Below are 26,265 nucleotides of genomic sequence, written 5' to 3' on the forward strand. Positions count from 1 at the left end.
CCGACCTCAGAGGGTGAGGATCCAGGAATTTGCCCCCAAGAGACACAGTTGGAAGTGCTGGGGGTTTCTCCCAGTCTGTTCTGTAAAGTCCCTGCTGCAAAGCTCTACTATGTGTTGGGACCAAGGAGACGCATGAATGGTCAAGAGAAGGTCAGGGCAGCCTGAGCTTTTGTGGTCACTGAGTGAGTCACAAGCAGGAAAACTTTGGAGGGGCACCTTGAGGACCCCTGATGCCCACACCCGGGGGGCAGGTATCCTATGTGGACGTGAGTGCAACCTCATGCGTTTGGCTTGGGACACTGTTAGGTTGGGAAAACTGGCTTTCTGGTTCCAAGCTATGGTTCCATAAACAAATCCTTCTTAATTAGCCCCGGCAGCTCAACACCTCTGGTGTATCTAGCTCATTCCACTGCCACGCCTACTCTTGTTGTATCCAGTTCTAAAGTAAACTATGTTCTTTGAGAGCTGTTGCATACCAATGAGTTGGCAGCTGGTCTGAACTGACCCACAGACTCATACAAACCAACAGGACCTCAGCACCCTCACCCGGGCTACCCAAACTCTTAGACCGGAGGGGCAAGGTCTTGCCCACATCAACGGTCCGACTGCTTTCTTGGGGACAAACAAACCGAGTTTCCTTCTCTACACTTACTCTGGCAATCCATGAGGTAAGGGGGAGAAAGGCCACCTGGTCTCTTTGTAGAAAAAATAAGTTAATTTGGGGGGAAATTTAGCCCTCTTTCCCATACCTCAAGTCTAGACAGACTGTCCACCACTCCTGGGGGATTCGAAGTGTGTTTTTAACTTGCTCCTTGATGTTCTCTATAGTATGATTACACGTGGATTACAAATTGTGACCTTCTTCCCACCATCCCTTGGTCATTTCTCAGCCCAGAGCTGGAGCACAGCAGAAGCCTCGGGTCCCACCATGCCTGGTTCCATGGTTTTCTCTTCTTGGTAGCAGAGATATGTGCAGGGATTCTGTCCCTGACAGCATCCTTTCCATGGCTTCAGGGCCTTGCAAAATAGCAGCCCTCCCTCAGAGCTTCTCCATCATGAAGGCAGAGGATAAAATGCTAATAAGGTCTATTATGGAAAAGGCGCAAGGCTTATCTGGGTGAATTGTGTTGGTGAGACATTTTGCTTACCTTCCCCCAGAAGCCTCTTCTTTCTTTGATGAAACATTGCCTGATTATGAGTGAATGCATTTGGATTTCTCAGCGTTTGCTCAGTTCCCTAAATTTCTGCTGCGACAAATGCTCTGTGGCAGTGGGTGGCAACCATTTCCCTGATGCTCTGCATTCTGTGAGCCCGAGAGTGGATAGGCATAGAGCCCCCTTCTCCCAACATCTCTGGCACATAGATTCTAGGCAGAGTTGCTCAGAAAAAGTGTGTCCTTTGCCATAGGCAAGCTTTGGGGAAATAATTTCTTTTTCATTAGTTGGGTGTGCAAAATAGAGCAAAACATGGTGATTGTGGTAATGGGGCCATTTTAGACAAGACCTTATCCAGGTCTCCCAGCAGGATCCCTTCAATCACGGGCGTGGCTTCCCTTGTCTTGCTTTGCGCTGTCTTGGGACAGTGTTAACTCAGTCAGCTTCAGTTTTTCAAAGCAGAGTGAGGTAGGGGTATCTGAGAAGGTGTGAGCCAACTGAAAAAAACCTTTAAAAAGAATACTTCAAGACATGAAGAAGGATTTTCTTCTGTGTAAGGAAGCATTCCAAGTCAGTTTAGGGGCAGGGCTGAACCTGCAGGAGGCACAGTGAGTGGACTCCTTGTGAACGGTTCTTGGAGGTTTGGTGGCATTTGGTTTTCTCTGATTTTTAAAAAAGTTTAATATATAAGATACTGTAATTGCCAAGAATGCTTTGCTCTGCAGAGCCCAAACTTGGAATTTCTCATGCATGTCACTTTCCTGTTCTCAGCAATTCATTTTTTCTATGCTAGGTTACAAATCTACCCTGGACCTTTTCACAGCTCAGTGATTTTCCAAAGATTCAGCTATGACTCCTGTGCTTCGCCTTATACCTGCCCCGTGACTTCTGTGGATTCAGTGCTTCCTAATTCCTCCTTGTCAAAGTTTTCATTGGGTTGCTTATCTGTCTCAGCAGTTTGACCCCGAGTTTAATCCAAACCTCTCTTGCTTTTACCGTTTGAGATGCTAATGAAGACTATTGCCTTTCTTCTTTTCAATATGGTCCTCATTAATATTATTACTATTATATATATAGGTTTTTGTCCTCATTTGCCTTCCAACAAGCTTATAATGAGTACCTGTGATGTTGCAGGAACTGTGCTAGGTCCTGGGAAAGCACTGTATAGCTCCAGTTCTCATGGCACTTATATTAAGAGGATACACACATGGGAACAGGTGATCACACTCTAGCAGGACACATAGGATGATGAATGGGGACTGCAACACAGCAATGTAGTCATGACATGATCACTGTATTCATGGGAAGGACATCTACTTTGCCTGAAGAAGTCCTCATGGAGACATGATCCTCAACTCCCTTGGTAGGCAGGAAGGAACCTGCTGGCCCAGCGAGTGGTGCGGAAAGATGACCCAGGAGAAGCTGCAGAAAGAATGCATGTGAGAAGGGACCTTGTGTTGGGTGCTAAGGAGCTCTGGCAGTATTTCCAAGGTAGTGGGAGACCACATAAGATGATATTTATATTTCAGAAAGGTCATTTTGTTTGCCAAGTGCAAGGTGGATTAGAGTGGGTAAGACCAGTGCCAGGGAAACCATTAAGAGATTCCTACAAGGCAGAACCCTCAAGCTCTAGTGGCAGATTGGCTGCTAGGACCAAATGTAGCTCTGAAATAGGAACCTGAGAGTCACCTGGTCTCATTTGCGAACTTTCCCCAAAGTCCAGTTGACCAAACTTAGGATGGAAAAGAGCATTTTTTTTGGACATTTGCCTTCACACATCCACTATGGTCTCCTGGGTGCAAAGACATGAACTAATGGTCCCCCGATGTTATGGGGAGTCAGTGACTGTGTAGGGCAGGTGCCAGCGGTCATTTGCTTTTCTGCTCCACTGAAATGCATGGCTCTCTGGGGAGAAGGAGAGTTTTCAATAGACTGAGCCTGCATCTCTTTTTCTCTCTGGGTACCCATGCCTTCAGTTCCCTGGATCCCTGCTGAACCCTAGTGTTGCCCTTTAGGAGGTCATGCAGGAAATGTGTCACTCCTTATTGTGGAAACTTGAAGTTGGGACAGTATCAGAAATAACGACAGAACTGCTGAAAGTTGGAAGCCCTTGTACCTACCATTAATTGTCCAAATGTATTCTCACTTTAAAGGAATCAGATCCTAAATTGTCTTTCCTAAGGATTATGCCTGAGAGCAAGTGCTATTTTCAGTCCCATTTTGCAAGGAGGTAAAGAAGACAGAGAAGAGGGGAAAGGAACTGAATGTCTCCTGAGTGTTTCCAAACATGGTCATATGGAACACGATGTTTGTAAGACATGTAAGACATGTTAGGTTTAGTGGAGAGGCTGCTGCTTCAGGCTGCTACCTCAGGCCCAGACTCTCATCTCAGGCCCAATATGGCCTCAAGGGCCAGGCGTCAACGTCTTGGTGCTCATGACACCCTACAGGTACACTGAAAAGTTCATGGCTGAGTAACCAGAGCCAAGTCACAGAGGCAGTAAACGGCAGAGCTGTGACTCAGTGTCAACCATATATCCCTTCTTCTTTCACTTGGCAGGTGGGTGATAGGCCTTGACATATTAAGTGAGGTCTCATGGTTTGTAGCATCTGGAAAAATCAGCACTGTGTGGTTTAAGTCCTGATCTACTTTAGGCTCGCCACTTTAACTCTAGAACTTTCTCCCTAGAGCTGAAATAAGTCCTTGGGTCCTGAAAGGGACTCAAAGAGATTCCAGCTTAGTTTTCATTAGACCCAAGGAGAAGACTATGTCAGAATATACGTGTATTGCTGGTTTAAGTCACTATGGAATAAATTTATTGGCTCAGAAACCTAAGTTTGCCTAATAATTAATTGAGGATAGTTGAATGTAGTAATTGGTTTTAAAGACTTCTGTTCAATACCTTCTCTTCTCCCCACACCACTTGGACATTTTCAGAGGGGGAAGAGATGGTCAGCTTGATAAGGGGATTAAGGGAAAGCCCAAAGGGGCTGTTTACCTTCATCTCCTGGCTAGTAAAGTTATTCCAATTTTACAGGTTGAGAAAAGAAAGTACTAGACTATGATAAGTTAGCCTAAGCCAAAACGTAAGAGGAAAGGACATAGACCTCCCCAGTCTGCTTTGTCTTTTGGGATCTATAAGATTCATGAGTAATATTAGCTCTGCTCTAGATAGCAAAAAAGTGGTTGACTTGACTACGTAGTTCATAATCTTCATGAACAATCAGGAAGTGTGTGGAAACTGGAGAAACCAAATGGGATAGAACCAAACCAACAAACACCTTTGAAAGAAAGAAAGAAAGAAAGGAAGAAAGGAAGAAAGGAGAGGGAAGGAAGGAAGGAAAGAAGGAAGGATGGAAGGAAGGGAGGGAGGAAGGGGAAGGAAGGAAGGAAAGAAAAGAAAAGTATGAAGGAAAAATTAGTATGGAGACGTATAGGAGGTAGACTCCTAGAAAAGTCAAGAACAATCAGAAAATAACCTTAAGGTCAAGGGGTTTGTAGGAGTCCATTCTTGACTCCAGATGGAATGATCTTCAGCCATGCTTGCCGAGCTTATTATGAAGAATGTGCAGAGAAAGTGTCACTGTCCTTGCTGTTTCTTTGTCAGAATCTGTGAGCAAATAGAGAGCACGGTCCTTATCCATGAAACTCTCTGGTTCTGTTTGAGGAATAATAGAAAAAAGCAAAACTAATAGAGACTGGACAACTTCAAGACTATTGAGAGTCCACAGGTGTTTGACCCCAAGTCGTTGCTCCAGGAAACGCTTATTAAGGACTTGAGCTGTTAATGTAAGATTCAACCCAGCAGCATCACATTAAAAAAAACAGAACATTGGAATTAACTTTAAATAATCCTTCTAAAGGTTCATCAAGCCCAGCTCACCCATTGTGCAAAAGAAGAAACTAAGGTCTAGAGAAGCAAATGGACTTGCTCAAAGTCCCCAGGAAAAACACCAGCCTGAATCCCCTCAATGTCGTTTTGGGTCAGTAACTTTCTCACTCAAAGAAGCCTGTTGTTATTTTCCTAAAACGGTTCCCAGGATGCAACAGTCTGCCTCAGTGGGCATGCGCACGTATTTACATCCTGTAGTTATCAAGCCTTGTAAATTTTGCAGTCTAGTTAGACGCATGTCACCCCCTTATGCTTCTAAAGGAAGTTTCTTCTTGAATATGCTATGAAATACAAGCCAGAAATTTCCATTTATTTAGAATTTCCCCAGGTCCACCACCCTCCCTCACTTGGGATTGCACAAACACCAGTGTTTCTTGGCTTGCATTCAGGAACTGTATTTACCAGGGTGTATCAATGTGGCGCCATATCCCCAGGGAGCAGATTTAAATATGCAACACAATGCAGGCGAAAGCAACAGGTTAATACTGTCTTTGCACTTATAACAACCAAAGCTCTCTCAGGTGACCACCCCTAGGGGAAGACTCATGGTTCACTGCCTTCGATTAAATTCTTGGGAGCTTTCTGGCTCTATCCAGATCTGCCATTTGTCCTTGAGGAGCTCGACAGAATCTGGAAACCATGTATAACTGTTGCTAACTTCTCCCAGGAAAAGACTCCCCAAAATTTGGTCCCTTGGAGTTCAAGTCCAGTGATGTTATGTTCAGAGAGATAAGAGTAATCCCAGCTTTGTGCTGGACGGCGCATTCGACCATTTCAAGGATCAAGGTATTCTGATGTTGTTAGGGATCTGGACGGCTGATGAATTATGCATACAGGAGAGAGAGCTCAAATTGGATTCAGAGATAAGTCACAGGAATGATCCGAAGGTCACCTCAGAAGGCCTCTGGGGAAGTCCAAGCTGTGTTGGGCTTTTCTAAAGGGTGAAGACACAATCCCTACCCCGCCGAAATTTCGGTCTCACTGGAAGGATGGGTGTGAGTGACGGGCATGAGTGTGACACGTTCTCACTAATGGGGCTCTCTTCCTGAGTCTGTTTCTAGGGTGGCCTGAGTGAGATGGAGTGCTTGGTTTCCTCTCACAGCCCTCCATCCCCTCAGATGGGGAGAAGAGAAGCCCTGAGAGGTCCTACCTAAGAATGCTCACCTGGACCAGGCCTGAGAATCCTCTCAGGGGCTGGGGCTCTCTGTGCTCCTTGGCCTTGCCCAGATCCCTTGTGTGGGAGAGTCAAGGTTTCCTTCCCGAACCAATGCTAACCCTCACTGCTGTTAAGACTCTGATAAGATGAAGTCCACTGAGGAAAGAGGCTAGCTGAGAAGTGGAGAAAAATGTGCACAGGATTTGGATTTTATTCAGCTTTTTATACACCTGTTCTTTTGGCTGGGTGTTTCCAGGCTGGTGGATTTCTACAGACTAAGATGCTTCTTAAAATGCCTAGTGGCAGTGAAAGGAGGGGAGGCGAGGGAAGCATGCTGGGTCCAGGCTGGCGCCTGGAGAAATATGAGTGGGAGATCCAGCACTCAGGGCACAAAGTGGCCCCATTCCTCCCAGGGACTCTGCTTAGAGTGTCAGTGAAGTAGAAGATGGGAAATGGGTCCTCATTTGAGAAGGTTGGCCGAGGGTGGTGGCTAAAATTGCTTTCCAATAGAAGCAGGGGCTGGTTTTCTCCTACCTACTGAAGACAAGATGACCTTGGGTTCAAATCTCAGCCTCAGGGTTTGGGTAGATACCAAGGAGAAGCTTGGGCTGTAGAGGTGTTGAGAGTCAGGAAGAGATCTCAGAGGGACCTGGAGTCCTTATGCAATCATGGAACCCATGTCCATCTGTCTAGGAGGTGGTTCAAGGGCTGCTGGCCTACAAGTGGGGCCTGTCTTGTTGCTCTTGGAAGTCTCTTCCCTTCCTGTGTCCTGGAAGGGGACTTAGCATGAGCTCTTGACTCTTGTCTTATGTTCCTGCACCACAGACACGAATCCCCAGTGACATTGTGTCTAGTGGCTTCAAGGAACAGATATGTTTTTCTAATGACGCACAGTGTAATTGTGTCTTAGGGACAGCTGCTTCTGGCTACCTCCCCATGTTCCAGCCTTTCTTCTGGCTGCCAGGGTCCACAGGATGAATGAGCCTTATAGCTTTCTTCCTGCCTGAGGCTCCAAACACCCCAGAGGTGCCATAAACCCCCGTCAGCCAAGAGGTCAAGGCTTCCCCCCATCTCCCCTGCCCTGCCCCTCTTGGCCCTGCTGCTTGAAGCTTTGGTCTCCTCATTCCTGAATATTGGGGGTTCTGTTCTGAGGGCTCCAGCCCCTCCGGTGGTGCCATCCCAACCCCCCACCCCAGCTCACCGCTTCATCATCACGGAGTCTGGCCTGCAATGGTTCTGTCTGCGTGCATAGCCATGTGAGCAGGGGGGCCCCGGGGACTCCAACAGCCAGACCACGGAAAGGCCCATTTCCAAATGCAGATACGGGGAAAAAGCCAGGCATGTGTCATCATTGACTACAGACCAGATGCCCGGCCACAAGGGGCTCTGCCTGTGACCGTGACGGAGGACAGAGAGGAGGGGCAGCTCCCAACAGAGAGAGGCTGTTTCTACCTCTGCTCTGCTGACTCTCCCGACCCCGGGATCTGGAGAAGTAATCCCACTGTGCACGGCATGTTTCTACTTTTCAGAAAATTCTGGGCACGGCCAGCAATGTGGCCCCCATGGTTCAGGAGGGAAATGACTGCCTTGGGGCTTGGTCACCTGAGTTGGTCAGGGCAGAGCTGGGTCCCCCCACTCCGGTCTCTGTAGATCTTCCTCAGCATCATTCCTGGATTTCAGAGCCTCTCACTTTCTGGAGCAGCTCCAGACTGTCTCCTCCCTTCTGCCCTCCTTGCATCCTGCCAGCTCTTGGTCCTGCTGTGAGAACCTCCAGTCCTGCAGCGTCCCTAGGCCTCCCAGTCAGGATGATGCGGGCCCTATGTTCCAACTGGTGATACCGCCACTTTTCTTAAGAGAGAATCTTCTGGAATCTCTGACAAATGGAGAGCAGAGAGGCTTCCCTTTCTGCAGGTGACATCCACATTTAAAAGGCACCCATTTCCCCACGTACTCACCCCACCCTGCTGCACCTGTGAAGTATCCGGCTTTTATCTGAGGCAGACAGTTACTGCTTCTATTTTAAATTGTCAACATAGGCAAGACTCTTCATTGGAAAACAGCTACAACATCATGTCATCCTTTCAGTCAAACATTCTTCCTTATGTCTAACTGAGCTCCCGCTGGCTAAGTTCAAACTCACTTTTATATAGTCTGTCACTCATCCATCTGAATTTTCCCAAACACGGCATCATTTTATCTGTATGGTGACCCCGGGAGATAGCTATTCCTGTTACTATTATTTGACAGATGGAAGAACTGAAGCTTGATTTGTGTCTATTGTAGGTTGGAGGCAGATCCTTTCAGAGCTCTCCAGATTTTCTAAGTCTGCCTGAAATTCCAGAACTCACTGAGCAGTGCCCTGGGCAGGTGCTGGTTGGGAGCGAGGGAGCCTGGCTGGCCCGGATGGGTTTGTGAGGAGGCTGATTTTGAGCTTGCCCTTGGCCCCGTGAGACCTTTCCTCTCTCATCTTGGCATTGTTAACCCCCAGTTTTGGTGTCCCATGTCCCCCTGATTACTGATACTCGTCAATGTCACCCCCAATTACTGTGGCTTTCTTAACCCTTAGCATGTTCTATAATTACCATGATTATTTGGTTCCTTTTTATTATCTGTCCATCTCTCTCTACCTCTCTGAATATCAGTCTTGTTCATATTACATCCCAGGTGCCTCACACAGAGCCCGGCATGTGGTAGACTCTGAATAAGTATTTATTAACAGAGGGACAAGGAACAACAAGAAAAGGAAGAGCAAACAAGAAGGATAGAAAGAAAGGAAACAATTGGAGGGGCCTTTCCTTCCCTTTGGTTTTCCTTTCCTACCATGGACATCAGAATTCATGCATCATATGGGCCAAATCTTATGGGACTTATGGTAGAAGGATCTAGAAGGCTGGGGTCCTCATTCCAGCTCTGCCTCCTATGAGCAATCTAACCTTCTATGCCTCCCCTCCTCCCTTGTAAAATAGAGATAATGATATCTACTTCATGGGGTCACTTTGAGGATTAAATGAAATAATTTCTGCAAAACCAGTTTCTGGCTCATGGTAGATATTCGGCAAGTGCCATTCCCTTTTCCCTGCAGTAATTTCAACCTTCTAACCTCAGTCCTGCACAGTAAAATCAAACTCTGCAGTGTGCCTCCAACCATATATGAAAGGCTATCTGCCCAGCTGGTATGAAGATACATAGAGAATACACAGCCAGCCTTCCGTCTGTGCCAAAGAAAGTCACATTGAAGAGATGCATTTTAATAAGTTTCTTCCAGTAATTAAACCCAAGGGACACATAGAGCAGCTGAAACCATGGTAGGCTGAATTCTAACTTTCTAGCTCTGTGAACTTGGATTAATAACTTGGCTTCTCTGATCTTTGGTTTTCCCCTCCACACACTTGGAATAGCAATGATGCTGTGTATGTCATCGAGGAGTTGGAACTGTTGAGTTTACGCATGGAGAGCGCCTGGATGGTAGTAAGGTCCCTAAGTGTTAGCTATTGTTGATCCATGGGTTAGAGGAAAAACTACCCCGTACTAAACTAGATTCAAGAAAACGTCACGGAGCCTTCATTAATTGCCAGTTACTTTTATTCATCCTTTTGTTTTGTTTTATAAGGAAGTTCCAGACCCAGCATGGAGCCCATCACAGGGCTTGAACTCATGACCCTGAAATCAAGAGCTGAGCTGAGATTGAGTTGGCCACTTAACCAATGGAGCCCAGGCACCCCTCCTTTCATCTTTACATAATATTGAAAGATACAACCCCTTCCTGTTTTCATTCATTCATCACTCCATCCATTCAACAAACACTAGCTATAGCCACAGAAACGTGTGCCATTCTAACAGTGGCTAATTGTCAGTAAAGTATGGTGGTGTGTGGTTGACTTATGTAATGGCTCTTCTCTGTATCTTTCCTTTCAAGGCTCAGCCTTGGATTGCACACCCCGTGGAGGCCTGGGGCTTTTCTCTGGACGCTTGTGCTTGGCCAGTAATGCACACAGTCTCCTCACTTCCAGCTACCTTTGTGCACCCAGTGGGGGCCAGCCCAGCACCTCACTGCTCCCCTGCACTGTGCTCCTGCTCTCTCCATTTCAGCTACATCTTCAGCTTCTCCAAGCTTTTGCTTCAGCTGCTTTTGCACTCATAAAAACGTTAACCCAAGACCAAGTTTTAATCTATGTTAAAAACGGGTGGTTTTCTGAGCATGTAAATGAGTTCTCAAAAACACGTGCATTTCTTCTCCACATTTCCAAGGACCACACTGGGTTTGAAACACATGAGCTATATGTGCCACTATGCACTGTAGAAAATCTAAGCTTAACTGTGAAATGAGGAAAATAATGCCCCCAAATGCACACGTTGCTTCTGAATATACACGATCATCCTTGCCACTGATTGACATTGGCATTTCTGAAGTCACCACATGTCATTTTCATATCCTCACTGGATGTTTCTTTGGTCAGTAGTTAGGTGTGTAAATAAAAAATGTGTTCAGTTGTAATTTGGAGAAAAATCTCTCCTTTCTCTTTCTCTCTCTCATGTGCACAGCCCCATGGGTCCACCCACATTGTCCTTTCAGCCAGGGGAGGACATGGACTTTCATTCATTCAAGAAATATTTGTCGAGTCCCCACTATGGATGCAGAGGACAGTGAGGTGGGCCACTCTGTGGGAGAGCGTGTTCTAGCAAAGGCGAGACAGACAGGAGGTCAACACATAATAAAGAAGCCAGCAAAGAAGATGACACCTGTAGTGATAAGAGGTGGGAAGAAGCTAAAACAGAATGGAGTGGCAGGTTGGTGAGGCAGGGGGCGCCCTCTTAGATTAGATGCTGAGGGGCCTTGTTGCTGGAGGGTGGTGTAGCTGAGTGTCAAGGGATGGGAAGGAGCTGGACATGGGAAGACCCAGAACAAGACATTCCCCAAGGAGGGAACAGCAGGCTGAAAGAGGAAGGCAGGAGGTAGCATTGCAAGTTGGAACAGCAGACTTGGTGGAAAGACTGTGATACTAGGTGGGGCTGGGAAGGAGGGCAGAGCTCAGGTCATGTGGGGCCTTGAGGAAGCCAACAGAGGCTTCAGCAGGACAGCAACATAATCTGATTTGGGCAGTGCACCATGGGCAGGAGGGAGAACGAGCAGAGGGAACCTATAGCCCACTCATGAACTTACATGTCATTTGGACAAAGGTGGCAGCAAAGGGGATGGAGTGAAGAGGACAGATAGGTTCTGGATACGGTCTGTCGAAAGAGCAGACGAGACCTGAGGATGAATCTTGCTGAGGTGGGGATGAGAGAAAGAAAGAGTCAAGACTGAATCAGGGTTTTGGTTGAAGTAGTGGATGGGGGTACCATTGATGGAGCCGAGGAAGGCCCCAGTTAAACAAAATCAGTTAGAACACAGGTGTATTAGGGGCTAAGAAGAAAAGGAGGAGGGTGATAAAAACATTTTTTTGGAGCATTTTCAACCCAAGATGATCATACCCAGACGGGTCACCTGGGTCTTCCACAGAGGAAGTGCACCTCCCTTCCCCCCCAAGTCCAATGGTGACAGGTCCTCAACCCCTGCTAAGAGCTTTTAGAGAAAGGTGCCATCACCAAGGCCTGGGCTCCAGCTGCCTCTGGATCTGGAAGTCTGGTCCGGCTAACCTCTGAGGAAATTCAATTGGTTTGGCACAATTGCATCTTCACGGGCTAATCGAATTTCATCCATGTATGGGCAATCTTTTTTTTTTTTTTTTTTTTCCTTCTTGTCCTCACGCTTTTCTTCCCTTTGTTAACTTTCCTCTAGCAGCCAAATAGACAAAATCTTCTCCCTCTGGGCCTCAGTTCTGCAAAGATAGGCCTCAGCGGTCCCCTTTAAAGCAGTCTAAAGCTATTTCCCCTTCCTAGAGGTTCTGGTGGGAGAGTCTTCTTGGTGAGCCAGAGGGGACAGAGGTAAGGGAGGCTGAAGGATCCTACCCAGGCCTGGTATCTCCTCCAGGCAAGACTACATGACCTCCCCAGCATTTCCTGTGCAGTTCACGGAGGCCCTGCTGGTCCTTGAGCTAGCCTGCTCTGATATAGACATGGGGATTCAAATTATTCCCCCCAAACCGACTCAACCTTTGGCTGCCTCTTCATCAGGCCTCCTCCTCCAACCTCTAACCTGACATTATTGAGTTTTTAATGTGAGGGACTCTCTGCTGGGTGTTCTTACACGGATTCCTACCTCAGCATTGTGAAACAAGTGTTCCTAGTTCCATTTTTTAGGGCGAACACTCGGGTTCAGAGAACCGGATTAACATACTCTGTTGACTAGTAGAAAAAGTAGAGTCCAGGGGCACCTGGGTGGCTCAGTGCGTTAAGCCTCTGCCTTCGACTCAGGTCATGATCTCAGGGTCCTGGGATGGAGCCCCGCATCGGACTCTCTGCTCAGCAGGGAGCCTGTTTCCTCCTCTCTCTCTCTCTGCCTGCCTCTCTGCCTACTTCTGATCTCTGTCTGTCAAATAAATAAATAAAATCTTAAAAAAAAAACCTAGGCTAGAGTCCAAGCCTAGGTTTCCTCACCTTCTGGCCCACCTCCTCGATACCTTCAGGACATCTGTCGAACCCCATCCTTGCTCTGCCAACCCTACCGACCGGCCTTTTGCAATGATGTTCTCGGTCTCCATGTTGCCCCAAGCTTGGACCTCACACCCCTCCTGGGTGCCAGGGGCCCAGCATTTCAGTCAGTGCCAAGCCCTGAGGTCAATTCCTTGCCATTGCTCCTGGTTTTCCCTCCATCCCGTCTTCTCCATCTTGACCAGCACAGCTCAGGCCAGCCTTAGCAAGATGGATCATGGCAGGACTAAAATGATGTTGGGAAAACCCATCACCGAAAAAGGAGACAGTTACTGGCAGTATGGCAGGTATGTGGATGGACAAGAACCAGAAAACGGCGGCGTTGGCAGGAGGGCACACCAGTCAGGTCTGGCTGAGCAGCAAAACAGGCACATCAAGAAGAGAAACAGAGAGATAAGGAAAGGAAAATAAAAAGGCAAACATAACTCATGATGAGCTCTGGGATCTTTATTGTGACTTTTCTTTCTTTTTTGTTTTCCAGGCTTAATCGATTACATTGGGAAACCAGCTGCGTAAAAGCGCAGGCAGGTGCTCCATCCCGGACCAGTCCTCCACGGAGCTGGAATTCGGGCTGACCCAGGACCACGTGTGGCCAGGACGGAGACTCCAGGGCGCCTGCTCTCACTCTCCAGGTAGACGGAACTCCTTTCCTTTCCTAGGAATGAGTGCTCCTAACAGGGCAGGGGCTATGCTTCAGTTTCTTCCACCCAAATCATCATTTATTTATGATACTTGATAAGATCAGCTTTGGTCCTGAGTCTGTATAATCACGCAGGTCCCTATGATCTATATTAATCCAGGTGAGGATTTTTTTTTTTTTTTTAAGGCAGACAGCTGAACGTAGGGACAGGGTAGCCTGATACATTCTTTCTTGATCTTGATAGGAGAAAGGAAGCATGCAAGGAAATCTCTAAAAAAAAAAGGGGGGGTGGGGAGGGACCAGCCTCCAGGAATGCACAGTAGGTGGTTTTCTGTGGTTTCCTGTTAAGATCCTAAATGTGGGCTCCCCACAGCTGTCCCCTCAGCAGACAACCACAGAAGCACCAAAGACCACCTCCCCCCACAAACCAATAATCCAATCATGCTCCACATGATTTAGTCTCTCTCTTTGGTGTGTGTGGGGCAGAGGGAAGGAATGATATGGGAGTGATGTGGGAGCAAGGAGGGGCTTTAACGGGTCCCATGGGATTCCGGCTTGTCTGTGAGGTAGTGAGAGCTGAGTCTCCACAGAGGTCGGTGTAAGTAAAACTCGGGTTATTACCCTTACTGGCTCTAGGAATAAAACAAGGTCCGTGGGTAAGGAACAAGATGCTAGGAAAAATGAAAATAAGACACATACTGAGAGGAGGAGAGAGAGGGAGAGAATGAAATTGAGCTCCCAGGGGAGCATGAGAGGATAAACAAGCGATGAGGAACATGTGAGCGTGGGGGAGGGGTGCTACATGGGGGCGGGGCCCTACATGGGGGCTGGGCCGTGGTGTCACAGAGTGAGGTCAAGATCACTTTTGGACGGGGCGCCTGGGTGGCTCAGTGGGTTAAAGACTCTGCCTTCGGCTCAGGTCAGGTCATGATCCCAAGGTCCTGGGATCAAGCCCGGCATCGGGTTTTCTGCTCCACAGGGAGCCTGCTTCCTCCTCTCTCTCTGCCTGCCTCTCTGCCTACTTGTGATTTCTGTCTGTCAAATAAATAAAATATTAAAAAAAAAAAAAAGATCGCTTCCGGGCATCCCATAAGAGAGCCTGCAAGTCATGGACCTGCCTGCTTTGGAGAACTGCAGACCTGGGTCCCAAGCACATGACTTTGGCCTGACCTCCAGGCCTAGGAGGTGTGAGGGGGCGAGTGGGCAGGGCCGAAATGGCCCTTCACCCTGGAACTGCCAGGCCAGGGTCATACCAAGGGCAGTTCTCAGTTCTGTGGAGCCCAGGGGAAGGTGTAGGGATGGGAGGCACCCACATTCTGCCTCAGCCTCTCCACCGATCACCACCTGGGCAGGATGGGAAAGAAGAATTTCACCCACAGGTGTGGGGAGAAGAGACATCTCTCCAAATTCTGGTAGACTTTCTATTTGGGAGTGAGGACAAGCAGAAGAATCTCTCTGTACCTCCGGGCTCTTGAGACCAAGACGGTGGTGCTCCAGAGTCTCAGCGGCCACTGGCTGAAGGAAGGAGGTGCCCCATGCAGCCCAGGGCCGAAGAAACGCCTAGCGCAGTGCTTTGTTGAGTCCCTACTGGGCGATAGGCCCCTTACACGTGTATTTCTTCTGTATACTATAGTATAATTACCAACCATACAGTACCCCACTTAAAGTTTACAACTGTGGTTGCTTCACACTTTCACAAAGTTGTGTGACCATCACCGCACAATGTCAGAACCAGGTCATCATTGCACAAAGAACCACCATAGCTACTGGCGGGCATTGCCCCTTTTCCTCTCCCCTCCCTCCAGAAGCTACCGGTCTAACTTGCTCTCTCTGCAGACTTGCCTAGTGTAGACGTTTGTAGAGGTGGAATAATGCTGTGTCTGGCTCCTTCTACACTGCAGAACACTTCCAAGACTCTTCCGTGTTGTAGTACCTCATACCTTTTTTAGGGCTGAGCAATATTTCATTATACCACCGTGCCCTGTCTTGCTTGCTGACTCATGAGCTGATGGGCCTTTGGGTCGTCTCCACTTTCTGGCGCCTGTGAATAATGCTGGTATCAACATTTGTGTGCCAGTCTTTGTGGACACTGTGTATTTTCCACGTAATCCCCACAATGATAAAATGGGCATTATCGTCAACGATTTTAGGAAAAACTGCAGCTCAGAGAGATTAAATGACCGTTTTTGAGACAGGGAAGCTTCTTTTGATTCAGGTCGATGAGGCTAGAAGGGCCGAGAAGGGGAAGTGCGGTGGAGTTCCACTGCACCTTACCAGGTCGTGACACACACCATTGAGTAAAAAGAAATGGCAGGAATGAGAGAAAGTGCGTCAGCAGGGCTGCTGTGTGCTCCACGGGCCTCCTCTCAGAAAGCAGGTCCTGCTGGCAGGGCCCTTGGGTCTGGGAAATGTCCCCCCTTTCCTGTCCCTTCCTCATTTCAGCGGCAGGTGTGAGGATTGGTCAAGAGCGGTTTGAGACTACGGCTGGAGCAGCTCGTCAGGCTTGTGAGGAGTCGGGTGGGAAGTATCTGCAGCGGTGCCCATCCCGAGAGGGTGCGTGGGGTGGGCTCGGCCTGGCAACAAGGGCCGTGAGGAGGGGAATTCAGCATGGGCCAAGGGCGGCTCTATGGCATGGCATGACGGGTCACTGAGGCTGCTGGCTCTGCTTCTCTCTGCCTCCAGGGCTTTCCCAGAAAGTACTTGGACATGGGAGTGTGGGTGACGTGACGCCCCATTAATGCAGCTCTGATGGCTAAGCAGAATCAAGCCAAAGCTGGTAATCATTGACCCTCGGAAGCTCCCTGGGGCAGAGCCGTAGATTCAACAGGAACACGGGCTCTCCAGCAAATCCCCTGGTCTGTGGTTTATCTGAGAACCTTGCCCTTCCTGTCACCTTTCTGGGAAGCGTGATGCTCTGCAGCTGGGCATAGAGCATCCCAGAATGAAAAGCATGGCAGATAATAATGTCATGGGGTCTGTCAGTGGGTGGCAGACTGTCACTGGAAAGGAAATTAGAGTTGGACTCAAACTGAGGATGCTAAGGGCTCGATCATGTTCCATGTCCAAGTTGTCATCGAAGCTCTTTCCAGCCATTTGCAAGATCAAAGTGGATGTCCCCATTTCTCAGATGAACACACTGAGAGGTTAGGTGGCACCCAGTGACTGACGTAAGTGACGTAAGTGATGTGAGTGACTGACTCCAGATCCAAACAGCACGTACCCACTTCTTCAGTCCTGCCTGGGAGCCACTTGAGGCAACCCTCATAGAGGATTAAATATAAGCAAGAATGTGAAATGAGAAGGCATCCAGAGCTCCCCTCCAAACTCAAGAACCCGAAGCTGGGCTATCCCACCAACACGAGACCCTTCACGTCGGGCATGGCATCATGAATTCTAGTCTCCAGGTGCCATCACTCAGGCATTAGCTGAATTGGGCCCCTATTTTAGAAATTTTCAAGGGCTGGAATTCTGTATGTTCTCTTGAAAACAAAGTGGACTCTCCTGTTGGGGACACTCAGGGAAGTATGTTCAGAATGTCCAGTCCATGGGGAATTTATTCGTTTCTGGGCTGGAAAGACTGAGTCGATGTAACACCAACCCAAACCACGGAGAACTATAAGGGTCACACTAATGACAGGATTCCTGCACTAATAACAAATACAACTTTTTGTAAACATTTAAATTCTTTTACTCAATCCTGGTGCCATTTGAGATGGGTGGCTCAAAAGATGAAATTTAAGAATTATTTCATTGTACATGTGCACAGTTTTCAGACAAACAAACTCCCCCAACACATACTTTTACAAGATAAACAAGGGAGAGGATGATTACTTTATTTGCAAAAATCATTCTTCACTTTCTAAATAATCCAATAAAAGATTTTTTTAAGATACTTAATATCTTAACCTAAGCAATATGACTTACTATATGCAAGTGATTTCTGTTCACATACCATCTTTTGAGAATACCATATGTTGGTTCCAGATTATACATCTAGACCTGAACAAAGATGTCTGCACTGTCATGAGTTCTTTTGAGTAGACATGAGAATAAAAAGGCCATGAGACTAGAAACATCTTTGAGTCATTGTGTTAGTTCCATTTTTTGTCACAGGTTCATTAGAAACTAGAATTCAGGGGCACCTGGGTGGCTCAGTCGGTTAAGCATCTGCCTTTGGCTCAGATCATGATCCCGGGGTCCTGGGATGGAGCCCCCCCATTGGGTTCCGTGCTCCACAAGGAATCTGCTTCTCCCTCTCCCTCTGGCCCTCCCCTCTGCTCATGCTTGAGCTCTCTCTCTCTCTCAAATAAGTAAATAAAATCTTAAAAAAAAAAAAGAAACTAGAATTCAACAGGTAGGATAGTGACCCTCAAGAGGTCTGACCAAAGTGCACATGAGGAATCTTAGAACCCATCCTTCCACCCTTTCCTTTGTGGAGGGAATCCCATCTGCTCCTCGGACAGATGGACTGAAATTTCCCCCAGGATCCTCTAGGGATCTGTCCTCTCTCTTCAGTCAACAACCACGTTTGCTGTATTTTACCAGGTGTCTTTCCTACTGGACTTCCACCCTGATCCTGTGTGTAGCCTGACAAAGGCAAGTTGGTAAATTCCAAACCCAAACCTAGGAGCTCTCTTGGCCACTGCAAGTTTTGGTAGTACGTGGAGCTTTGAAAGTCATCTCCTGACCCTCTTAAGAAGAAGCAAGGGGCTTGATGCTCACATTGTCTTCTCAGTAAACAAGGCAGCAGACCACCCAGGCTAGAAGAAAGCCAGATAAGGGTTTGGTTATGAGGAGCCGGAGGCCACAAGACCCAATCATCTGCCTGGTCCTAGTGCTGCAGAGACTGAGTCCCACCAACAGAGAGCAGTGTTAGGTTCTGTTTCCCTCGCCATATCCCCTTCTGTGAACCAAGCGCTTTGAGTCTTTCATACCTTGCTGGAGCTATTTATTTCTTGACGAATGTTTCTTGAGGTTCTACTCTAGGCTGGCATTGGGGATAAAGCAATGGAAGGCATGGATGGGGTCACTGCCCCCAAACCTCCACAGAAGAAAATGTGTAGGTTGAAATGACTGTAGAAACTATCCCCCGCCCCCAAAGAAAATAATACAATAAACTATTATAAGGGGAAGGAATCCGATGTGAATGGGGAAGGCGTGATCAGGGACTTTTGTCCCTTTGCAAACCTGCCATTTAAGTTTCTTTCTGAGAAATGGCCTTCAGGTTGAACCTAAGTAGCCAGGCTGGGGTTGGGAGGAGGGAGAGCCAGTGTCCCCTGTGCGTCTTCCTTTGTCTGTATCCTCGCTGTTGCCCAGGAATGACCTTGGCCACTCAGTTAGTGTCGCTGAACTGACCAACTCCCACGTCTGGGTGCTTTGCCCTCCTGCTCGAGCAGTGAGGACCCCGGGCTCAGCTCACTATCGCTGGCAAGATTTCCTCTTCCACTGGGGAGGAAGCTCCCTGTGCCCCCCTCACTAGCCTCACTGTCAATGAACTTCTGACTGTGGACGGTGACGTAACTGTACTCTATAGATATCTAGAAATGACTCCAAATAGATGTCATTGCCATAACTTCAGGTCACTGACAACAGTTGGCTCGAGCCAAGACAGTCTATAGAAGTTTCCAGAGAAAGCACCATGTTTAACAGGACATCTTCAGCTGTTTCCACAATCATGTCCTAATTACTTTGACATCGTGACCCTTCCTGAACTCTGCCCAGCATTATGAGACCCTTCTTGTAATTTGGGGGCCCGTGGCCTTATCCACCACCACGTACCTATGAATCCAGTCCAGTTGGCCCTGGGCCCTTTCCATGGGGGCCAAAGGGCCTCGCACACACTCTTCCTCTCTCCCCTTTTCCGGTGCTTTTGCCACTGCTTCTTGTCCCTGGAAACCTCTCCCCTGCCCACCAATCCAAATCCTCCTTTTCCTTTCAGGTTTTGTGTCTTCATAAAATGTTTTGTCTCATGCTAGCTTCTTGCCTGCTATGGGATCTCTGCCTTATCACCATTGTTGGTGCATAGTAAGTCGGTGCCAAAAAAATGTTTGCCTTCCCTCTGCATTGTTCAGTAACTGTTTTGAGTATGCTATAGGGCTTAAAAGCAAGGACTTCTCAGTTAGGCAGAGCTAGATTCCTCTGATCTCTGCTCTTTGGGCTTTTTGCTTTGTGACCTTGAGGAAAATCGCTTAACTTTGCTGAATCTCTGATCCCCAGCTGCTAGGTTTATCATGAGAATTCAACAGTAAAAATATATGTGAAGAATACTCTTGTGCCTGGCCCAACATCCAAGGCTATCCAGACCCCAGAATTTCAGGGCTCAGATGGGGCACCGTTTGCATTGTGCTCTAGAGGGCGCTGTTCACACAGAATGCAGGAGAGTGCAACTGGTCTTCTAAAGCTGTCAGCAGGGTACAGGGTAGGGAAGCCCTCCATGGCGTCTTAATAGCCATTTCCCACTCTCAGGAGACTTTGCTCTGCTCTGGTCTTTCTCTTCATTCAGTTTGAGCTGTGCATCTTCACTTCTACCTTGACTTCCTCTGTTATCTGTGGCTTAGTCCACTCAGACCCAATAAAGCAATGCCTTCCTGGTAAAGAGCTGAACTCCCTGCAGTTTAGAGGAGAAGAATTCTTGGAAAACCTTTGGAATAGAAACCACCTGTGTGGCTGTGAGTTTCTCTTGTCTTCTGGTGCTCTCTCATTCTGCTGTCACCGCTCCTCACCACACCCAGGGGTGTGTTGATTTCTCTTCAAAACTGTGAGCCAGGCATAGAGGAAGTGCCTCCTTTTGGTCCTTCTCCATGTAGCTGAGACATGCTAGCAGTTCCTAACTACCCTAAGGAACAGTTATGAAGAACAATAAGGAATCAATCCTGAAAATACACACAGAATAAACACCCAGTTTCCAAAGCATAGGTTTCCAATTCCACAACCAATGCACGCTGTCAGCAAAGGCTGGGAAGACCCTGTAGACATCTTGTTTGGGTCCAGCTTCACTAGCTCCCAGGCTGGATGAATTCGTGGGAACATCACACCTCTTGACATTTCCTGCTAGGACCCAATCCACCTGCCATGTGGAAATAGAGGTCTTTGCAGGGAGAGTGTAATTATCTCACGGCGGCCAATGGTTGTGGTAAGCAAGACAGCTAGAGAGACTTGAAAACCTGTGTCTGAAAATTTTAACTCCTCTTTGTGACTTTTTGTATTTAAATTTGGTTATTTCCTTGATTCTTCACATCCGGATACAAAAGCAAACAAATGTGTAAAGTGAACATATGGCCTGTAAAATGGCTTTATGACCTTCTTAGTTACACCTTTTGTTCTGTGTGCTCTTCTGTCCTTTAGTGGTACCAATTGTCCCAGCCCAAGAGCCCCCGGAAGACCCCGGTAATGTAACAAATCGGCTTTTTGCAGCTAGTGAGAACACACACCGTGAAGAACTGTGGGGAGGCTCCCTGGGGACTAGGACACAGTTAAAGAGGATTTGGGCTTGTTATGTGATTTGGGGAAGATTTAAAGAAGCTACTTTCCTCTGGGTTAGATTTCAGTAATTCAGAGTAATTCTATGAGTCATTATGTCAATAAATCTTATCATCTAGAACGGGTGAAGACTGGTGCGTAGCTAATGTCATTATTTGTAAAGAAGCAGCAGATCACTTCTAATAGCCCACATAGGGGGATTTGGGTCATTTTTGTGGTTTGAACAATGTTCAGGTTTTCGTCTGTGTTCAGGCATGATTACAGAATGGCCTTATCTAACATCGATGTTCTGTGACACTGTTCGTGTTCAACAGAAGAACAGAGAGCCCTAGTGGAGACAGCCAGGACAGCCCATAGCAGTGCCAAGACCCTTTGCAGAGGGCATATGTGTATATATTCAGTAAAACGATCAAGGCTTAGTCAATGTCTATGGTTGGAGAAGGACAGCATCACTCCAGGTGCCATACCTCTGGGCAGGCTTGTGAAGAATCATTCTCATACCCTCTATCCTCTTTCCACCTCTGCAAGATAAGGCTTCTGCTGCAGTCACAAAGCCTTTGTTCTAGGCAAAGCCTTTATAAAAACACATTCCCTTTTCCTGAGTCTTCGGCTCCATGTATGGTTCATAGGCAGAGATGTTCTGGGGAAGCTTTGTCACTTTCCTACAAGCCTTTGCCTTCACCTGGATGTTGTCTCCAGTATAGCCCATTTGACTCCACACAGCAGAGACTTCAAATGGCCTGGGTCAGTGACACCTGGTAAACTATTACCCACATTTAAATTTGTACCCTAATAATAACAGTTCTGACTATTGTTCGATCTCTATGTCTAGGAACTTCACATAAGTGATTGCACTGAGAACACACTCTAGTCTTGGAAAGTATATTTTAACAGCCATTTCACAGGTGAGGACACATGTCAGAAGGATTATGTGGCTTTCTCGGGTCACCTGGTCATTAAGTGACAGCTAGAGTTCAAATCCATGTCTCTGCGTACCCAAGATAATGTTCCTTCCACCTGTCACGCTGCCTTTAGTTATTACCTGTGCCATGAACATCCTGGCCTAGGTCCTCCCATCCTCTCTTAACCTCCATGCCTGGCACACCTCTGAAGTTATTCTGGTAATACTGGTGGCCCAGCTGGCTCCAGAGAAGTCTACAGAACACGGTGTCCTTTATGAGAGCACCAACACCCTATAGCCTTGTGATTCCCTGGCTCTCGTTCCCACACTCTTTTCATGGGAAGGAGCCAGGCACCCAGGAAAGCCTGTGTTGTGTGCCCACCCTGGACACAAGTGGATTTGTGGCTTCACAGTGGACGGGATCTGGGACAGCCCTTATCCCAGAGGAAAGGTGACATGTTTCTGAAATGCTTTCCTACATCTAGCCTGGAAGAGTCCTGAGGTTCAGATGGCCTTTAAGAGCTACAGGATCAGGGGGCGCCTGGGTGGCTCAGTGGGTTAAGCCACTGCCTTCGGCTCAGGTCATGATCTCAGGGTCCTGGAATCGAGTCCCGCATCAGGCTCTCTGCTCAGCAGGGAGTCTGCTTCCCTCTCTCTCTCTCTCTCTCTGCCTGCCTCTCTATCTACTTGTGATCTCTCTCTGTCAAATAAATAAATAAAATCTTTAAAAAAAAAAAAGCTACAGGACCAGGAAAATTGGTTCCTACCGGCCCTGCCAGGGTCTATTTGAGAAGTGAGCTGTCTGATGGTGCTAAAGACGTCAGTGGTGACTTCTCCCGGAATTACTGAAGGAAAGGGAAACAGCCCTCTGTCTCCTGTAGGTTCTGGGGGTAGCCTGGGAGCTAGATGACTCAGGGCTTGCCAGGGTCCTGAGCGTTTGCAAACCCAGTTGGGTGGATAGCCTACGATAGCTTGAGATCATTTCCATAGGAAACAGGAAGTGCTCTGCCTCGCAGCTAGGTGCAGCGCACCTTAGCGGAGTTGTGTGCAGAAGAGCGTAAACTTGACACCCAGCCTGCTGGGTCTCCTCTTTTGATGGTTGCTTTAAACCCCATGCTTAAGCCTTTTGGGGCAGCAAACTTGCCCCACTGCGATAACCCAATCGCTTCCTATCTGTGAGGGACTGGGGAGCAGGGGCTGTGGTGCCTAATTCTTTTTAAAGCTTTCCTAGCCTAGCACCTGATACATAGTAAATGTTCAATAAGTCAAGTGTTGGCTTGATCATGTTAACGGAGAAGGCCGAGACCGTGCCCCAGAATCCCGTTCGGTGCGTGGCTGTGCTTAGTTGGCCATGTTTATTGACTCAGTTGATTGTTGGCTTAAACAAAGCAGCAAAATTTGAAGGAAACTTGAACTCCTCCATCGCGGTTGCAAAGGAACCACAGAAAATCATTTGATTTCTGCACTCGGGACCCAGAACTTGTGGGTCCTATGTTTAACATAAAAGTCTCAACTCTTGAGAAATGTCCCCAGTGGAAGTAAGGCGGTGAGAGACCTGACAACAAGGCAGACTCACATTGTATGCAAACCAAGGGTGCATTTTTACAGACAGAAGGAGATCCAGGAGGACAATAAGCTTATTTTCAGGAATTTGAAGGACCCCTAAGCGAAAGAGACCTCAGACTTCATTAGAATTACCACGAGTCATCCCTGAAGCAGAACTGGACCACTGTTCTTCGTACTGGTTTGTTATTTAAGTCAACAATGAAAATATCCCACAAGGTGTTCCATCACCGAGAGTGTGGCCCTTGCTTGCCTTTCCAGCCTTGTGTCTCTCACTGACAGTCACCTGGCTTCTCTCTCAGCCCCTCACACTCTCTTTCTTCTGCTGCCCCAGAGTCTGGGTCATACACAGTTACAGCGCATTTGGTTAATTACTACACACTCAGGTGTGTCTCTTCTGAAATATCGCCATTCGAGGAAGACCCATAGAAGTGACAGCAAACTCATTGCTTTGATGCATGGGTTGATGGATTTCTTTGTCATCGGTCAACGAATAGTTATAGTGCCTATGACAGGTGAGTCTAACACCATCCTCACGTCTTGCCCTTGATAACATGTCTTTGCCTGTCAGATAAGATGCTCCCCAGGGGTGCCTGGGTGGCTCAGTGCGTTAAGGCCTCTGCCTTCGGCTTAGGTAATGATTCCAGGATCCTGGGATTGAGCCCCACATCGGGCTGTCTGCTCAGTGGGGAACCTGCTTCCCTCCCTCTCTCTCTCTCTGCCTGACTCTCTGCCTACTTGTGATCTCTCTCTGTCAAATAAATAAATAAAATCTTAGAAAAAAAAAAGATGCTCCCCAGATCATTCCCACTGTTTCTCATCTTGACATCGCCTACCACCCACACTTGACTGGAATCTTCTTCTCAGTGACAAGGAAGGTGCCATTTGGCAAAGGATCACATCTCTAAAGTCTAACACAGAGCCTGACACACATACTAGCAGCAACATTATTGAAACATGATAGAAAAATAAATTAATGAATGCAAAAATACAGTGACTTTTCTGTCCCCTGAAGTATTGGGCAGAGCATGGATACCCATCTGATGGAGACATTTTATTTTATTTTATTTTCTTAAAGATTTTATTTATTTATTTACAGACAGAGATCACAAGCAGGCAGAAAGGCAGGCAGGGTGAGAGGGGGGAAGCAGGCTCCCTGCTCAGCAGAGACCCCGATGTGGGGCTCGATCCCAGGACCCTGGGATCATGACCTGAGCCAAAGGCAGAGGCTTTAATCCACTGAGCCACCAATGGAGATATTTTAGAAAAGGTGTTCCTTTGGGCAGATGCACACCATACCACATTGTAATTGCTGGTTTCTTGAGCTCACTTCCTCATTTGACTGTAAGCCCCTTGAGAATGGGAGCAGCTTTGATTTGTTTTTGAAATCCTACACAATAAACATACACTCAGTGTTTGGGAAGTGTACAAAAAGTCTCTTTTCTGAGAACAGACTCTTTACAGAACAAGAATACTGGAGCACTGAAGGGAAAAAATGGCAATAATAGAATTCACCTGCTTTGCCAGGCCGCTAAGAGTACCTTGGTAAATATTAGCTAATGTGCAGCCCTTTGCTTGCTATTAAGATTTACTGATTTCAGTAGAAAATAACCTAAAATCCGTACATGCTACACAACCAGGGTCAATCTCTGACCACCCTGTAGTACAAAAAATACATATTTGCTCTGTCTGTGGCTAGATGAGATGTCAGTGTCTAAGCAAAGTAGGCTATGTGCTGATTACAATGGGTCTGCCATGTGAATTGTGGGTTTGGTCAAGGGATGGATTTACCCCATATTCTTACATTCTTTAGGTATCATTCTTCTCACTCTTTGAGTAAATAAATCAACAGCATTGGCCAACACAGTACATGTGAAAAGTACCTTCAGTAAATGCCAGATTTTATAAAATAATTCCAACAATAAAGGCTGTTTTTTAAATCTGTTTCTTACATAACAGATACTATTGTATAGAGAGATTGACCGGTATCTTGTTTCTTCCTGGTGTTACCTTACTTTCATCTTACAAATATTTACTGATCTAAGTCTATATATTCACCTGTATCTTTGTGAACACTTGGAAATCTCAGGATCTCAGTGTGTTTCAGAGAACAGGCTCAGAGATCGATGATAACTAATTCTTTCTTGTGAAAAGCTAACAGGCATGACCTATGAGAAACAACAAGAGAGCTATATAGAGCGTGGCAAAAGAGAGGAGGAAAATGCTGGAACTCACGCCATGCCTGCTGCCCAGGGACCTTAGCTGGGGGGCTGTCATGTCTTAGCATGACGGTATTCAAGCCATGTGAGGTCTGGGGAAAAAAAAAAAAACACTACATACCCAGCTTGGGGCTTGGGCTGAGAACAACCAATTGCTTTGGTTTAAGCCACCCAAGTCCACTATCAAATTAAGTGTTTTCAAGCTAGTACAAATTAGCATCAGTCCACTGACCAAACCCTGAAATAAATTAGGCCGAGTCTAAAAGAACTCAGCCTGCAGACAGAGACCAACTCCCAAGGCCACTTCCTTGCTTTCCCCAGGCATGGATACATCGAGTCGGAATATGCTTAGGATGTTGGTAAGTGCAGACGGTCTGGGGAAGTCATTATAAGCTGCTTGTTTTTGTTTTAGCTCTTTGCAAGGCCAGGCAGATATTTTATTAGTAATGCAGGCAAGGAAACCCAGACTTATTAAAGAGATATATCAGAGGCTACTTATTCATTCTACAGAAATATTCATTTTCAAAAATGAAATGAACTTAAGAGAGACTGGAAGAGAAAAGTTGTGAGGAAGAAAACTCAGAAGGCATGTTTCAGAAGTCATCTCTGGAAATATAACGCGTGACAAAGAGAATGTGGATTTGCCTGATAAATGTTGGCTTGAGAATT

At 47.1% G+C, this 26,265-nt stretch overlaps 1 protein-coding gene across 2 annotated transcripts in view; it reads left to right on the plus strand.

The window, feature by feature from the left end:
- Nucleotides 1-462: 462 nt before the first annotated feature.
- The window catches only part of KCNJ1 (potassium inwardly rectifying channel subfamily J member 1), a 30,123-nt gene continuing 4,320 nt past the window's right edge, over nucleotides 463-26,265 (plus strand). Inside the window, exons 1-2 of one of the 2 annotated variants that reach the window (XM_046016415.1) lie at nucleotides 463-668; nucleotides 13,276-13,426. Coding sequence is in view for 1 of the 2 variants with exons in the window: in XM_046016414.1 (XP_045872370.1) it covers nucleotides 25,920-25,955 (36 nt within the window). In the remaining variant the exon portion in view is untranslated. Of the gene's footprint in view, nucleotides 669-13,275; nucleotides 13,427-25,880; nucleotides 25,956-26,265 lie in introns of those variants that run through there. The other variant, XM_046016414.1, reaches the window with a different exon arrangement.

The sequence above is a fragment of the Meles meles genome, chromosome 8 (assembly GCF_922984935.1).
Source record: "Meles meles chromosome 8, mMelMel3.1 paternal haplotype, whole genome shotgun sequence".
NCBI classification, from domain to species: Eukaryota; Metazoa; Chordata; class Mammalia; order Carnivora; family Mustelidae; genus Meles; species Meles meles.